Source organism: Marmota marmota, unplaced genomic scaffold, assembly GCF_001458135.2.
Source record: "Marmota marmota marmota unplaced genomic scaffold, marMar, whole genome shotgun sequence".
Taxonomy (NCBI): domain Eukaryota; kingdom Metazoa; phylum Chordata; class Mammalia; order Rodentia; family Sciuridae; genus Marmota; species Marmota marmota.
In genome coordinates, this window is record NW_026000108.1 from 31,778,667 (window position 1) to 31,796,084 (window position 17,418).

Here is a 17,418-nt window from a genome sequence, read left to right on the forward strand (position 1 = left end):
CTATTCCAGCTAGCATGTAAATTCTGTCTAGGAAATAAGGAGGAAATTTTCTATAAAAACCTTTTTAGTAATCATTTCTCAGACTATATTTAGAATTCCTTTCTATAGAGAATTAAATACCATGTTTTAAAGAGAGAGAGAGAGAGAGAGAAAATTTTTTAATATTTATTTTTTAATTTCCGGAGGACACAACATCTTTATTTTGTTTTTATGCGGTGCTGAGGATCGAACCCAGCGCCCCACGCATGCCAGGCGAGCGCGTTACCACTTGAGCCGCATCCCCAGCCCTTAAATACCATTTTTAAAGAAAGGATATTTTCTACATATCTGGGGGGCATTCATTCCACACACAGTCCATCCTGGTCTCAAGCCAGAACAGAGTGCTGGTCCACGCTGTCACAGTCCTCTACTGATTTACTTCAGATGAGTTGTGCCTGGGTGTTTGCTTCCAGTACGAAATGCTATAAAGCTGGCAAAATTCTAATTTCTGTGCAGTGTTCTTGAGAACACTGACCACATGATGGCCCTTAAATAAAGTTTTGTGTGGGGAAAAAAAATATTTTTTTATTTCTTAAGTTAGTCTAGTGATCACAGGCTCTGGAGCCAAGTAGCTTGGATTCAAATCTTGGCTCGATGATACTATCTATTTACTTTCCCAGGCCTCAGTTTCCCCATCTGCAATATGGAGATAATGCTACATAGCCTTCTGTAATTTAAGGGAGCACAAGTCAACAGAATGAAAGGCTTTAGGAACACACCTAGCAAAGAGTTAGTACTCAATAAATACTCATTTTTTCAATTATTTTATAATGAAGCACAAGAAAAACCTTCACATTCTGTAAGGAATTGGAAGGTTCTGCCTAATACACAGCGCGATTCATACAAAGCAGAAACTCCTTCTCCCTCCTGACAGGCCTTCAGTCCTCAGTGCTGGTGGAGACTTCCTATGACAAGGGGACCTTCAGAACACAGGGTGGTAGGGTGGTAGTCAGAAGCACGTGGAGGTTTGCAAAAGTCCTTACAAGATTCTGATTTTCCCTTTTAGGCGTACATGCCATTCACCCTAAGAGTGAATTTCACCTCGGTGCAAATACAGATGTTCCTTGACGTACAGTGGGGGTTATGTCCTTATGAGTCCCTTGTAAATTGAAAATACTGTGAAGTTGAAATGGCACTGAATACACCTAACCTACCCCACACTGTAGCTCAGCAGCATGAGGCACTGCAGAGTACCGGTTTGTGCCCTGGTGATCTCACGGCTGACTGGGAGCTATGGCTTGTTGACCCTGCCCCCAGTCTTGGGAAAGACCAAAGTTCAAAATTCCAAGTGTATTTTCTACTGAATATACGTTGCTTTTGCACCATCATAAAGCTGAACAATAGTAAGCTAGGACTATCTGTGATCACCAGGACCGCCCCCCACCCCAACCCCAAACCACCAGCAGCTGATCAATTTTAGTAAATGTGCAAATCCTGTGACCTGAAAAGCTTGGTATTATTTTTTCTTTTTTCTCTCTGTTTATTTTCCTTTCTGATCAATATTGTTCCAACCCTCATGATGCACTATTTATTCCTTTATATTTTCTATAGTTTTTTAAAAAACTATTTGTTCTTATAAGTCTTCTCAGATATTTTACGAATCCAAGTAAGTAATACAATAATACACTTTTTTCTTTTGTGGTTTAAAATTAAGCACAGCTTCAGTAACTTATGACAAAGCTGAGCCTCCTTATTAACATGAACAAGTTTATGGACAGACACACTGATAGCAGGAGGCGGGCAGATAAAGAATTCAGTAAGTAATACAACTAGAGGAAGAAAAAGAGACCCAACCCACCCACTTAAGTATAATTTAACCAGCCTTCCTATTCCTGTCACCAGTTCGGTCTCCAGTCTGTGAATTACCCTCCCGCCCACTCCTATCAATTTCAGGGCTTCAGAGACAGCACTGCCCCATTATCTGTGCTTCCTGCCCCTCCCCTCCCCCTCTCCCTCCAGCCTCTGCTGATAGCCCTTGTAAAACACCTGATAGCAAAGCAAATTATTCACAGCCCACTTTTCTGTCTTATTGCATCCCTTCCTTGTCTTAAAATTTATCTTTAAAAGCCAGCCTGTTAGCAGCAGCCCAAGGACTTGTTTGGAATGTTACTTGCTTCAGAGCAGCTCATCCTATGGTGATGTGCTTAGCAGGAAGCTGAGTGAACTGAGAGCAGCAGATTCCACTGGGAGCCCTGAGATCCTTATAGAACCAGGTGACAAGATGACAATTTCTGGCAAAAAAGTCAAGATTTTGAACCTGCAAGGTATACTCCTTTTAACTACTACTAAGGAAACCCATTTGCAATTGTATTAACAGACATAGATCTACTTTGAGATTTAGAACAAATAGAAAAAAGTCTGGAGGGATCCTTCCCTTTCCATGGCCCAGGGGACGGAGGAGAAAGTGATGACAAAGAACACACGGGAACATTCCACAGCGGGTAGCACTGAGCACCCGCTGTACAGTGTGGAAATGAAAATGAAACATGAAAATGCAGAGGCTCCCCTGTTCAAAACACAGAAAAAGAAATGATATAGAAAGTGCTCAACATAAAGCTCTTTCCCTTCTCCTGCACCCTCTCTTCTCTTGCTATTGTATTTCTGCATTGCATTTAGTGCTGCCCTCAGTCACAGGGGCATGTGCAGAGGGTGTGCCAACCCCCAACAGGCGCCCAAGGCCCTGCCTGTGTCTTGGTGCACACGCACAGGCCATCAGCTTTGGGGATCCATCACCAGCTGTTACACAGATGCACCATCTGCTGTCCAGCAGTGAGGAAACCAGTCAGGAATCTCCTTTTCCCATGGGCCCATCACCCTAATCCATGACAGACAGGCGCCCTACAACATCACGCCCGGACACACTAGGTACGTGGATGGGGAGGGGGCAAGCAAGAGGCTCACTCCAGAGCTGCCTGCTGGATACACTACATGCTCCATCCTGAGATGCCAAGAGTATGGGACACTGCCTCCAATCCACTCCATGCTCATGTCCAAACCCATTCTGAAGGAGGAAGGTGTAGGAGTCCCTGAGTGGAGCCAGAGATCAGGAGGCTGTGGTGCCAAGGAGGGCAGGCAGCTGAGCAAGTCAGGGAGGCCAGAGTGTGCACAGCCTAGGTGCTAACCCTGTATGCATGCTGCACTATCGCACAGAGCTTCAGTTATAAAATAAAAATTCAAAGCAAATTATTATTTCAAGACAGCAACCATGCAACATTAGAAACTGTGCAAGGGGTCCTCTCAGCATGAGGCCCGGTGAAATTGCATTGGCCACAAACCCATAAGAGTCTCACTGGGACCCCACCAGAAATTCCAAAGCAAAATGGAGACCAGGTTGCCCTCACTTTTCATCATAAAGCAGTATCTCCAGCCAGTGTTCACGACAGGGAAAGGCAAAGGCGTTCTACCTGCAGAGGTGCGGGTTACCCTGGCAAAGGAGGGTCTCACATCCTGCCTGTTCACCCTCTCCCTCTACAGGGCAGCACTGGAAGTGTCTTTAAAAGCTTCTGGAGCCCTCATCTGAACAGTCGTTATCTTAGCTTATTATATTCTTCAGAGAAGTGATGTAGTAACATTCAGGCAGTCTTAATATTTAGACATACCCCAAACCTAACTTGGCCTATGGATTTTCTTAGAGTGATTAATCCAGATGATTAAAAAAATAGAGATGATCAAGGAATAATTACTTATTAAGTGGCTCTGGACTGATGGTTTGTAAAAAGAAGGCCATTATCCAGAGTTCTTATTTTGATGCAAGAATATATTTTTCTTACAAACCTTGGCTTCTGGGTCACTGTTGATACTACAAGAATCGTCATCATCAGCATGAGGGACATTTCTAGAAAGAAAACCAGAAAACTGGTCTTAGAATTCCATCGCGCACACTCGCTGCAAAGGTTGCACGTTTTGATCGCGGACCCCATCCTCGTCCTTCCTACCTGAGTTTCAAAGATGCATAACGTAGCGTTGCTCCTTCGAACTCTTTTAAACTGGGGTCTGGGTTAACTGTGGCCGCGTGCAAATCCTAGAGGAAAAAAGATCCTTGTTAATGTACGACTGGGTGTGTGTGGGGGGGTTGTTACATTGCCTCCAGCATTAAAGGGGAGCGAAGGTCCCGCAGAGGCAGAGAGTGGTGTGAGCTTAGGCAGAGCAAGGCATGCAAGGGCTGCTGGAGGCTTGACTTGGTGCACAGGCGCCTGTTCTCAACAGGGAACCTGGGGCCATCAGCTTGGAGTCATTCACAACAGGAGACATCAAAAAAGGCAACATGAGTGTGAGCTGCACGCCCCTCGCCAGAAGCCCCTTCGCTTCGTCCCTGCAGAATGCAGGATATTCACAAAGAAGAAAATCATACAGCCGCAGCCATGCAGAAAGGAAAACGTATGGAACGATCTAAAATCTGACAATATACTTGCCTTCCAAATGTCACTATTAATCTTTCCCCCATTCAGAACAGCAAAATCACTCCATGGCTGTTTCTAGACATGTAATTATTCACACAGGAAAAAAGCACATTGATTTAAAGAAAAAAGAAAAGAAAAAGAAAAAGAAAAAAAAAACACAAGACACTGTTGTTAGCATTGATATTCACAGGATGGGTTAGGGAACAAATTAACTCTAACAGCAACTTGTTAGTTCACTCTAAGACTAGCTTATCACCTGCAGACTAGGGCAGGGGGAGACAGGGGCATTTTAATTACTTACCAAAACAAATGACTGAATGTTATCAGAACCAGACAGTGATTTTCTAAATGTAGTTTTCAAAGCAAACCATATGCTTAAATTCCATAGGAACACCACCCCCCACCTTAACCAGACAGAACTGTTTTACAGGGGTAGCGGGTAGGGATGACAACATGTTAGTCTGTCAACTGAGGATGCCCATGGCTAAGGACACAAAAATCTGAGGATCAAGTTATTGTCACTTACAGAAAGGGGAGACAGGGTTAGTAAGGAGCACAGACTGACCGCAATATCTTACTGAAATTTGTTTTACTGAACAAAAAATCATTCTAAACAACCTAAATCCCTCTAGCTCATAAAATGCTCTCCTTTCTTGCCACACAAACCTCTTGAGAGATTAATATGTGGGAACTAAATGATTTCCTAAGCAGAATCACAGCACAAAACATGGTGCCTCGCCTCAGAGGGAAACTCCTGCAACAGGTCTCTGCCTCTCAACCACTCCTCTGTCCACCTCTGACAATGAGGAATGTCTTTTCTTTCTTCTATGCCAAGGAAATATTCAAATATTTTTCACTTAAGATTTGCAGAAATAAATGAAACTAATAGAATGCAAGGACAGTCCTGTGAGTCTCTGTTCACTGACCGGTCAGGCAAATCTCTTGCCTTGGGTAATAAATGAACAAAAAAAATTTTTTTCAAGGAAGTAACATCTCAACTTTGTTCTTTGGAAATGAGAAATGAGCACTGACCCGTCACCTTAAACTCATGTTAATACGGTTCTTAAAACCACTAAGGGAAGACAAATTTAAATTCAGATGATCCAAAGATTTTTTTTTTTTTTTTTTTAAACTCTGTAGGTCTTGATAAGGGCAAAGGCGCTGCAAATGAGATGCATTTTCTCAACTCCACAGTAGCTGTGTTTGCTTTCTGGGGCTGAGCACCTGAACTGCAGAGTTTATAATACGAAAGATCACCATACTTATTGTTTCAAAAAATCACTTTTAATGAATAAGAGGGCAGGAACGCAGCCCTTTACCTCTCTCCTTACTCTATCAATGTTCAACCTCCACTGAGGAGAAAATTTACTTAGGAAAATCTCAGACTCAGATGGAAAAATCTCAGATGGAAAGGCAAACCCCGAGATGGGTGTGGGACTCTATGCACTGGTGTTCTCCTGGGGACAAGACACCCAACTTGCTCATGCTTTTCTCTTTCTTTTTTGCAGTACTGGGGATTGAATCCAGGGGCACTCTATGATATTTCCTAGCCCTTTTTATCTTTTGAGATAGGGTCTTGCTAAATTACTCCGCTGTCCTTCAACTTGCATCCTCCTGCCTCAGCTTCCTGAGTTGCTGAGATTACAGGCAGTCACAGCTTTGCCTGGCTGCTCATATTTTCAGAGGGGTCAGTGACCAAAAGGTTTAGCATCGACATTATAGGGGATGTAATAAGGACTCATGATAAGGACCTGAGATCAAATGCAAACTAAAATTTCAAGTTAGATTTTTATGTTTAAGAATGAAAACAAGCACCAGACCTGGTGGCACACACTTATGATTCCAGCAATTTGGAAGGCTGAGTCAGGAGGACGGCAAGTTCAAGGCCAGGCACAGCAAATGAATAAGACCCTGTCTCAAAAAGGACTGGGCATGTGGCTCACTGGTAGGGTGCCCCTGAGTTCAACCTCTAGGACCCCATCTCCCCAAGAAAAGAACATGTGGCTCCAAGTTATCATCTTTGTTGATGGGTCTGGTTTTCCCTTAAGTTGAACTTTGAAAAAGAATGTCAGATGATGAATTAAAGGAACTTGAGATAACTGTGTCCTTGTAGAAAAATTTAGGAATTAAAAAAAAAAAAAAAAAGAAATAAAAGGAGGGGTGTCTAAAAAAAGAAATCTGAAATCAGAATTTACCCCAGACAGGCTATGTGTTAGCAAAAGAAGAGTATTTTCTAAAGCAAGTATTCAGAAAAGTTCCAGCACTTAATAAAAACAGGTCTCTGTGTGCATATGTGCTCTTTTTTTTTTTTTTTTAATGTTTTTTATATATTTACTCTTTGGACATAGGAGTCCCTGTAAAGTGAAAGCTGATTACAGTTCTAGGCCTATGTGAATCCACTTCTCCTGCCATGGAATGCAGGTCAGCTGGCAATCTTCCAACAATCACCTTTTAGAGATTTAAATAAACAAAGGCCCTATACAGTGATTTTTCCAAAATCTTACAATAACATGGGCTCTCCTGAAGAGACCCTTCAGTATAAAACTCAAGTAAGGAAAAATGGAAACTGGCGCTATTCAGTTAGGAATGGGCCAAAGATCTTTTTTCCCTCCTATATTTAAAAACATCCATTTACGTCAACGATGAGAAACTTTCTCCCCAGTATAAATGACCATAGTTTTTTCTTTTTTTTTAAAAAGGAAGGTCAATGAAGTACAAAGACTTTTTCTTAAATTTGAAGAAGTACACAGTCATCTAAATATTTTTAATTCATAAGAGAGAATGTTTTCTACATTTAGCTAATAATTTTAGTTAATAAAAATTTTCCAAAAACAACCAATGAGAGATTCTGTGGTTCAACAGAAATTCTCTGGCCACCGGGGTCGGTAGTCTGGGTGGTGGGGGTGGGAGGGATAAAGGAAGAGACAAAAAGAAAAAGCAATGGAAGAGGGAAAGCAGGGAAGCCATCTGCTCAGGTGAGACTGATGGGAGGAACGGGGAGTGATGGAAAGCTGCACTAATCTCCCGTGAGCACCAACCTCCCACCTGGTACCTTCCAGGCAATACAGCTAAAGCCTCTGCACGTCCAAGTGATGTTCTGCTACCGAAATGCAAACCAGAGAGAGAGAGTAGAGGGCTGGGGACATGCTCTCCTGGTGCTTGTCCTGACCTTGCCCAGCTTGCAACATCCCATGCTCTAAATATGATGATCGTGTGCAGTTCTGGGTCCTCAGAGACAGTGTGTACGGGAAGACCGACCCCCGCCTGGAACACAGCACCCTTCATGACCCATCAGCACCAAGCAAAAACTGTGCAGGGGTGGGTCTACTAAGGGAAGCCAGCTTGCTTCTTCCATATTTCTCTCCTGGGGTCTTAGAAAGCAATTCCACAAGTATAAAAAAAAAAAAAAAAAAAAAAAAAAAAGAAGCACTATCCTTTTGCTGGAAAAAGGCCAATATTAGAATTGATCCTTTGACAATGTCAACAGGATGTTCCTGAGGATGGAGTCTCATAGGGCTGGGAAAGTCCCCACGAGGGAACCTTCCTCAGCGTGCACTATAGTTCAGTTCTTCCTCCAAAACGCATGTGCCGGAGAGCACCCCCAGTGCAGCAGTATTGGGAGGTGGGGCCTGATAGGAGGAGGTTGAACAAAGTCTCTACCCCCTTAAATGGATGAAAGCCAATTATAAAAGACCCTAAGTTTTCAAGTTCTTTTGCTTGTTCTCTCTTGTACTGTGTGTTCACAAGAGGGCCCTTGCCAGAGGCAGCCCTGGATCTTGGACTTTCTGGCCTTCAGAACTGTGTGCCAATAAATTTCTGTTCATTATAAGTCACCCAGTGTCTGTGGAACTGTTACTGGAACACAAAACCAACTAAGCCAGGGTACCCAGAAGGTTTCTGGGAAGTGGTATCAAAACGCAAACCAGGGAGAATGGAGAACTAAACCTGCTGAGGACCAAGTGAGGACGAGAGCACTTGAACATTTGGCAGTGGCTCTGGCAGAAGATGCCATGTCATCTGTGTGTCACTTCCAAAGCTCTGAAGCTAGTCCAGCTGTGGGAAAGCCGGAGTCCAAGTCCTAACTCTGCTTTCATTTGCTCTGTGGCCTGGGTTCTACCATATATCAAACAGGGCTAAGAACACCTTGTATCAGAGTGAAGACAACCTGTGATAAGAATGTTGGCTCTTAGCTCAGGGGCTGGCTACCAATAGGTGCCCTAGAAATGACAGTTGCCTCATCCTCTACTCTCTCTCTTCATGCATGACAGAGAGTTTGATGACTATGAAGTGTCTGAATTACACTTCTCAATCTGTTTTGTCAAGACTTGAGGCTCACACTGATTGTGGTTTGTGCATGCCTATAATCCCAGCAACGCACACAGGAGGATCTCAAGTTTGAGGCCAGACTCAGGAACTTACTGAGGTCCTAAACAACTTAATGAGATCTGGTTTCAAGATAAAACATAAAAAGGGGCTGGGGATGTGACTCAGTGGTTAAGTGCCCTTGGGTTCAATCCCAGTACACCTCCCCCCCCCCCAAAAAAAAAAGGACTTTAGACTAATAAGTGTGGCCTTGATGGAAATGGTGGAAAACCTGCAATATTGGAATTCCAGAGTTCCAAGGAATCAGCCAGGCAGTATTAAATGAGCATTCTGTACATTTGTGTGTACATGTTTCCCTTTCTTTTCAAATACTCTCTGTGGTTTGGGTGGATGCGATGCTGTAAGAAGAGTTCAGCAGTTCCCCCTTCTCCACAGTTTTGCTGTCTGCAGTTTCAGTTATCAGCTGTCAACCAGGGTCCAAAAACATTAAATGGGAAAACACAGAAATAAAGTTTCTAAGTTTTAAACTGTACATCATTCTGAGTATCGTGATGAATTTCCATGCCATCCTCCTCCTCGCTCCTGGGAAACGAACCCTCAGTTTGTCTGCACACCTGCGCTGTATATACCTGTGCTGGAACTTAGTAGCTGTACTAGCTGTCAGACTGACTGCTGCAGTACTGCAGTCCATCTAGGGGTTGGTACAGATAGATTTTAGGCAGCTACTAAGGGATTTCAGAATGTGTCCCCTGTGGATAAGGGAAGACCACTGTATGGCATATCTTTTATTATATAAACACAATTCAGAAAAGTTAAAAAAAAAAAATAGTAAGACCGAGGCTGGGGTGGTGGTTCAGTGGCAGAGCATTTGCCTTCTACGTGTGAGATATTGGGTTCAATCCTCAGCACCACATAAAAATAAATAAATAAAGATACTGTGTTCATCTACAAATAAAAAAATATTAAAAAAAAAATAGTAAGACTGACAGAATTTTGTGCAATTAAATCAGACTCCTGAGCAGCAGCATAATGTAGACACTCCACTCTGGATGGTTCTAGCGCTGGCTCTGCCATTAGGGCAAACCAGCCAAAGCTCCCTCTCTCTGAGGCTGGGTTTCGCCTTCATTCGGCAAACATCTGATGAACTTTATCACTACCACGAACTGTGCCAGGTCTGGGGCCATAAGACGAGGACACCAGGTCCCGACCCCCACAGTTTTCTGGAGGGAGATTAACATGCTCTAGGTCATGACACTTTGAAAAAATGAGATAGAATAAGGAGCTTTCAAAGCAGATGATGGAGAGCAGCAGTCCCCGAGAGACACTGGGGTGAGGCCAAAGAATTTAAGAGCAAGTGACACACAAAAATAAGAGACTTGGTTCCCTACAGGGCAGGTTGTCCCACAGCACTTAGCACTGAGTCCCCCAGAAAGCTTATGAAAAAGCAGATTTCCAGGTCCCACACATTTTACAAGTCCCCAGAAATCCTCCTGGTTGCTGTTTTAGCTCAAAGGCTGAGAAAGGCTGTGGCAGTATCCCCAGTGCTCTTTCCAGATCTGAAAAGTCTTGATTTGTCAAGAAGTTCAGTAAAATGATGACAAAATGGCCCTTGATGTTATCATCTTATTTCCAAGTGTACATGGAAATACACTGGTTCTAAAGGAATGTATTTCGCCCCTCCTGGGCACTGACTGCTCAGAGCACCCAGAGAGGCCATGCAGAGGGCTTCAACAGGAACAGAGCATTCACGACCAAGGTGAGGTTACAGTTCTGAAGAATGATTCACCTGCCACCTTCTCTATCCTCTCTTCTGGAGAAACCAGATGGTCTCTCACTCAAAAAGATTTGTAAGTAAGATTTGGCTGTGGGCCAGTTATTCACAAAAACATTCTGTGTGGTTCTCATCTAAAATTCAACACCCGAATAATTTGAGAGGTAATTTTGAACAAATAAATGGCTTGGGGTGGGGAAGAGCACCACATGCCAATTTTGGTGGCAAATGTTTCCTGGTCCGTTTGTAAACTTTGAAAAAACACGGCTGACATGTGCGGTGGAAACATTATCCACGGCGCTTAACACTTCCCGAGTGAACTTTGGAATGTGAAACGTGGAATTTTCAAACTGTAAGGACGCCTTCAGTCCTAAACTTTTGTGAAGTCAACAGATTTGGCACTTATTTGATTTTTTTCCCCCAACTGAGCTCAGGATAAAGCTGAATAAAAATATGCATTTCTAATGACACAAGTGTCTTCTCTCCTTTAACATTTTGCCTTTGCTCATGTTTCAAGATTAGTTGAAATAGATTCTATTTAGGGATCAAAGAAATGGTGTCAGAGAAACATTCATTTCTCTTCCGCTGTCATTAGCACCTGAAGTGGTGCTATTAAGAGAAGTCATTTTCTAGAAGGCTCCGCGTGTGACAGAGCTGTTCCTCGGGATGAGATGAAGAGACTTGAGTCTGCAGGCTTCCTGATGCATTCTGTGAAGCTTGGAGGGAGGCTGGGGTCAGCAGACCTGAAGCCGGTGGACTCTCCCGTGGAGTAGCTCCGCTAGCTTGTGCAAGCCCTTGGCATCTCTGGGTTTCAGGGTTGTCAAGTGTAAAATGGGAGTGACAACGAGAGTCCCAGGTGCCTGTTTCATGGAGAGGAAAGCGACAGACACTGCCTGGAGCTGGAAATCTCTGTGGTTTACCATCACCACCAGGGTTCCCACATCCCGGTGTGTGGCCGCTGGGTCTTTCTCCAACTCTCTCATTCCTCCCCTCTCTCCCTGCTCATCCTTTGCTTCTCTGATTTTTTAAATTTAGTCCTTCTTACATCTGCTGGGTTCTTTGACTCAACGGATGGCCTCGGTATAGAGGGGAGAATGAGCAGGAAGGAAACCATCGAAAGGTGAATCAGAAGAATTCCTGTCCCATCAGTCTATGAAAGGGTTGGATACGAGTCCCTGTTTCTAAAACTTCTAAAAATAGTCACCCATTAACAAAGATTTGTGGAGGGACAAGACTTTGCTAGTATAATGGCATGGTCAGCAGCAGAAGAGAGGAATGGCACCAGCCTAAGGTGGAAATTCACATAGTACAAGGGGGGCAGAGCACAGGGGTGAGTCGGGACAGAATGTCTCCCCACTCTAAAACCAGCTACATGGCTACTCAACCCTCAGACTCTCAGTGACTTCTTAAATATGAAACATAATAGCTGTCTTTCCTGCCATAGGAACATCATTCAGTCAAAAGAATAATATTTATAAAAGTACCCTGAAAATTTTTTTTTTCCCCCAGTGCTGGGGATGCCATCCAGGGCCTTGTGTACGACAGGCAGACACTCTAACACTCTGCTGCTGAGCTCCACCGCAGACCCAACAAACCCCTAAAAGCAACGATGAGGCTTAATTATGGGGATATAATGAACACCAAGACTGAACTCCAAGAGGGAAGGAAAAGGGGGTGTATCCCTTCTGAGTCTGGAAAGAGGCACTGAGCAATGCATGGGATGGGGGTAGGAAGCAGACATAGAGGGGGAAGAACAGACAAGAGTGGGCACCAGGAGGCTCAGGGATTAGAGAGAAACTCTGACACCTGAAAGTTTCACCCAGGCCAGCTGCCTTGGGTGAGTGTTTTGCAGTCAACATGGAAACAAAGTCTACCATAGAAAGCAAAGAAATAAAAATCCAAGGTACGTAACTTCAGATGACCCTCCATGGACTCCACCACACCCATGCCTTGGCCTTGGCTGGCTAAAGAAAGGCTTATTTCTTCTAATTACAGAGGACATGAGACTCCTGGGTTAGGAATTGTGCCTCAAAGTTAGTCTGATTTCCCACCTCAGAGTCAATGGGGAGAGGGAGTAGACTGAAACTCCAAAGCCAGGGGTGATGAGTGACCAGAACTCTGGCTGAGGATAAAGGAGAATTCAGGAACTCTTGAGTGTCAGACCCAGCATTGCTGCAGGTCACTGTCCTCTCTACACCCCAGTTTTCCCATCTATAACACACGGATGCTGGTACCAGATGACCTCTTCCCACCCTGGCGTTCTAAGACTGTAGGTTATTCTGTCGGTGAACACGATTAAAGGGTCGGGATAGAAGAATGAAGCCCTGGAATGGAGAAAGATCCTAACAGAGATGCCAAGAGAAATTACCTACAGCTAAGGAGGAAAGCACACCTGCCGTTAGTGAGGGCAGAGGCTAGTCCTGCCCGGCTCTGATCTTGGAAGGTCCCTGTTGGTACCAAGAGGAAGCCTTGGATGCATCCAGGTTAGAACAGGAGAAGAACTTCCCTCTATGTCAAGTTCCTTCAGGACTGGGGCTAATTTAGTTCTCCTTTATTCCCTAGAACACCTAACCCAAGCTGAATATATCACCAAACGGAAAATGTTCAGGGAATGGAAATGTCATGCTGCAATAAAAAGCTGTCAAAATAATAATAATAATCTTGTGATAAGAAAAAAAATCTTTTGTGGTTCATTGGACTGAAACATGTACCTGAAGATCAGGATAAAGAACCAACCAACCTCGTTGACCAGTGAGTCCAGCTCACTCCACCCTATCACTTTAGAGATGAAGAACTGGGGTCCAGGCTGGGCAAGTGAGATGCTGAAGCCTTGTATCAGCAGGAATGTGATAAGATGATAGGCCTTATTGCCTCCCAGAACAACAAGTAAATAATCAATAGGAATAAGACACCGTGTTCAAAGACAGGAAAAGTGATAACAGTTGAAAATGACAGAAAAGCTCCGCAGGTGAGAGATGAAGTGTCCTCAAAGTGAAAGATAATGGGTTTGTTTGAAGAACAAAAGAGGGAGAAAGGCCGGGTATCATGGATCAAACCACTTTTCTCAAAAAAAGAAAACAAAATCATCCCTTAATTGTGACCTTTCCCAATTATAATTCTCTTGAATGTTCTGTTATCAGGATTTGCAAAGGTTCACTGCAGGAACTTCATATTAATAAATATCACAATGGAATTTTTAATGCCTCGATTCTTTGTTTAAACATCCAGATTTCGTCCTCAGGGATAGGAAAAATTTATGCTGCTAATTATTTCTAAAATTATGTCACTTCTGCTAAATAAACAGATCCTTTTCAAAATAGAAATTAAACATTTAAGGGCTCTCAAGGGTTATTCTTGCAGACATCCTTACCACGCTAGGAAAGGAACCCAAGGCTAATAAGATGCATGGTAATTATCACATGCCTGGCCAAGAGATGTTCTTCTGCGTGTAAATATTTTATCGAGGCAGCACCATGCAATGGTACCTGCAGAGTAAATTACTGCCTCCATGGGCCCTAGGGAATCTTAACCACTCCTCATTAATCAGCCCCTCTTGCTTTCTGTACTGAAAGGGTGTTTCAAGAGACCAAAAGCCATTAAAAATGAAAACACCCTCAAAAGATGGATATTAACACTATTTACTAAGAGGAAGCATTCCTGAGATTTCAAATGCAACATGCATGATAATCAAAAGGCTTACCTCGGTGACCTGTTGGGGGTGGAAACCACTAGTCTAAAGAGAAACCACAAGTTTACATCCACTCTACTAAGGCGGTAAAAAGACACTTCCATTTTACCTCATTCTCTGGGGTGGGAGATGGCGTTACAGAGCTAAGTGACCCTTTCCTAGAACCCTGGATATCTGCAGGGATGGAGACAGGCCGTTCCCACTGAGTTGTTCCTGTTGGGATGTGCCAGTAATAGGTCCCAGCGATGTCATTGATTCTTTTCCAGCCAGGCGGCAAATCCGGATCTGTCTGAAATGACTGATCACTCCAGATATCTGCTGGGAAATGGAAAAAAAGAAAGGGCTTTATTAAAAGAGGAAAAGAGCCTTCCAATGTCAGTACCAAGAGCCAGGCGAACTGTACAGGCAGATGTGTCCACAGTCCAAATGAGAACAACCAAAACCATCCTGTGGATATAAAGTGTGGTAAAAAGAGTGATAGGGAAGAAACAAGGAAAGAGCTGGAAAAGCAAGTTGGCATTTGAGAATATTGATATGTTCTCAATATATTCTCAAATGTCAGATCCTTCTATAGCTCTAAGAACCCTGTGACCAAGCTAAAGCACCACGAACCAGGATCAGCTACCCAAGCAAAATTCACATGGCTACACACCAAATCTATAGGATCCTTCTGTTAATTACTGGCTGGGACCACATATCATTCTCAGCTATGAGTATAAATCTAATTTTCTATAATCATTTTCAATACATGAGTACTGTCTTTATATCTTTCATGCACTTTAACAACCCCTCCCATTCAACTGTAAACACCCACAAAGTAGCAATGTCCTTTTTAATACTCTAGAATTCTAAATTGTTCAGAGAACATTCCCGGGAGAGTGAACTAGAAAGGCCTTAGAGTTCAGCAAAGAACCAGACTGGCTTTAAAAACAGGCCAGTAATGTAAACACCTGGAGGAGGACAGGTGTGAGAGACAAAAAGGAACTGTGGGGACTGTGGCAAATGGGTGAGCAGACAAAGTCCAAAGGCACTCAAATAAAAAAAAATAGTTTTTTTTTTTTTTAAGCACTGTGGATGCAAATAACATACATCCATTTGAGCCAAATGTGTTTCAGCTACTTGCTTCATATTAATATGATGTCAGTTTCCAGAATAATTATTTGCTTTAAAAAAATCTCAATCTTGGAGCCAGCCGTGGTGGCACACACCTGTAATCCTAGCCACTCAGGACACTGAGGCGGGAGGATCACAAGTTGAGGCCAGCCTTGGCAACTTGGTGAGACCCTGCCTCAAAAATGAAAAATAAAAGGGACCGGGGATGTCGATCAGTGGTAAAGCACCTCAGGATTCAATCTCCAGCACCACACCAAACCAAGCACCCTTATTCTTAGCCCTGAGTTAAACATGAAATGGATACAAGAACTAAAGAGGAGAGGAAGTAGGATCAGAAATTCATAGAGATGACGGGGTCATGAACGAATCCCAAGCAGCTCCATCAATGCAGGCAGGAAAACAAACTTGAGTTCTCCACCCAAGCATCACTTGAAGGGTTAGGGCCTTTCCTCTGTGGCCACATAAAAGAGGCCAGGGTGTGTTATAGAGCTTTAAATCAGAACAAACATGTAGGCTTTGATCTGGGTGAATGTCACTGCACCCCATGTGGGCAGGCTTGACTGAGGCTGTTACAACCACAAGAAGAAAAAGAGAAACCCAACAAAGAGGCTGATTAAGACTCTGGGCACAGATGTGCATTCATGCAGCTGTCTGGCATTCCAGATTTTTTTTTTTTTTCATTTAAATCTGCCAGAGGCAAAACTGCCACCAGTGTCAAATTATGATGCAAATTTCCCCCTTCCTGACAGAAAAATTAAGCATGATTTCATAATTTCAACTTAACCACATTTTATAGAAACCACTTGAGCCAAATGTGTTTATATATTCCTTTTTCTTGTCCCCCCTTTAGGGGGTAATGGGGTCATTTTGATTGTTACTTTGTTTTCAGTCTCTTAACTGGGACAGGAAAGGTAAAATACATGGTAAAACACACTTTTAGGGATTAAATTGGAGAAAACTCTTGCAAGTGATTCCTTGTCCCAATTTAGTGGCTCAGAGACAAGGAGCTCTGAGGCGAAGCAGAAGGGGTATACAGAGACTGCCAGTGACCATTTCTATGGGTTTACGAGGTCTAAGGGCCTGAATTTCCACATTTATCCTAGGTGTCTTTACTGCAGGGGCATTAGCGAATATGAGGAATAGCTACACACAGTATCAGCACATGAAGTCATGTCAGACCCCGGGCCCAGATCAAGAGCATTGGGTTCTGAGGAGGTAACTGGGGGGTGGAAGGAGCCGGGGCTGCAGCATGACTGTGTGCTGAGTGGCAGGAATTGGGCTGTTTTGATCTGAACCTACTTTTACCTGATTTATAGTCCAAGTTTATGCTGAGAGTTTGCTGGAACAAATTTAAAAGGAGGCTTATTTTGTTGCTAAAAATAGATGGTGATGAAGGAAGAAGTAAACTGAGCATATTTACAACATTAACAGTCCCAGCATCACCTACAGAATCCCCTCGTTATTGCACATTGACATAGAGGGCACAAGGGCAGGTGGACAATATGCCTATCTCACTAATCATTGTCTATCCAACGCCCAATATGGCAACAATTCAATAATAAATGGTGGATGGATGGATGCATGGAAAGAAAGAAGACAGAGAAGAATAAAAAAGGAAGGAGGGAGAAATGAGTGAATGAATTAGATCCTCCAATGAACTTGGCACTTAGCAGAAGAGGTAGTCTAAAGCAATCTCTTCTATGCAATTTCTTTTTTTAAAGAGAGAGAGAGAGAGAGAGAGAGAGAGAGAGAGAGAGAGAGAGAGAAAATGAATTTCAATATTTATTTCTCAGTTTTCGGCGGACACAACATCTTTTGTTTGTATGTGGTGCTGAGGATTGAACCCGGGCCACACGCACGCCAGGCGAACGCGCTACCACTTGAGCCACATCCCCAGCCCTGTTCTATGCAATTTCATAAAACAGAGCAACTCCATGACCCCCAGCACTGTTAACAATGTCCTCGTGGATAAAACAGAAATGCAGCTGGTCCACCTTATCTGCTATCTGCAGGTTCCACATCCATGGATTAAACCAGGAGGATCAACAGAATTAAAAAAGTAATAATAACAAAAAAAATCCATA

General features: G+C 43.3%; 1 protein-coding gene across 22 annotated transcripts in view; it reads right to left on the minus strand.

Moving 5' to 3' along the window:
• Apbb2 (amyloid beta precursor protein binding family B member 2) overlaps positions 1-17,418 on the minus strand; it is a 406,998-nt gene that overhangs the window by 91,045 nt on the left and 298,535 nt on the right. For 15 of the 22 annotated variants that reach the window (XM_048784374.1, XM_048784375.1, XM_048784382.1 and 12 more), the window contains 4 exons: positions 14,331-14,539; positions 4,452-4,514; positions 3,975-4,060; positions 3,814-3,874 (listed from right to left, as the gene is read on the minus strand). In XM_048784374.1, coding sequence (XP_048640331.1) covers positions 3,814-3,874; positions 3,975-4,060; positions 4,452-4,514; positions 14,331-14,539 — 419 coding nt within the window. The remainder of the gene's footprint in view (positions 1-3,813; positions 3,875-3,974; positions 4,061-4,451; positions 4,515-14,330; positions 14,540-17,418) is intronic. The other 7 variants (XM_048784392.1, XM_048784391.1, XM_048784389.1 and 4 more) reach the window with 3 other exon arrangements.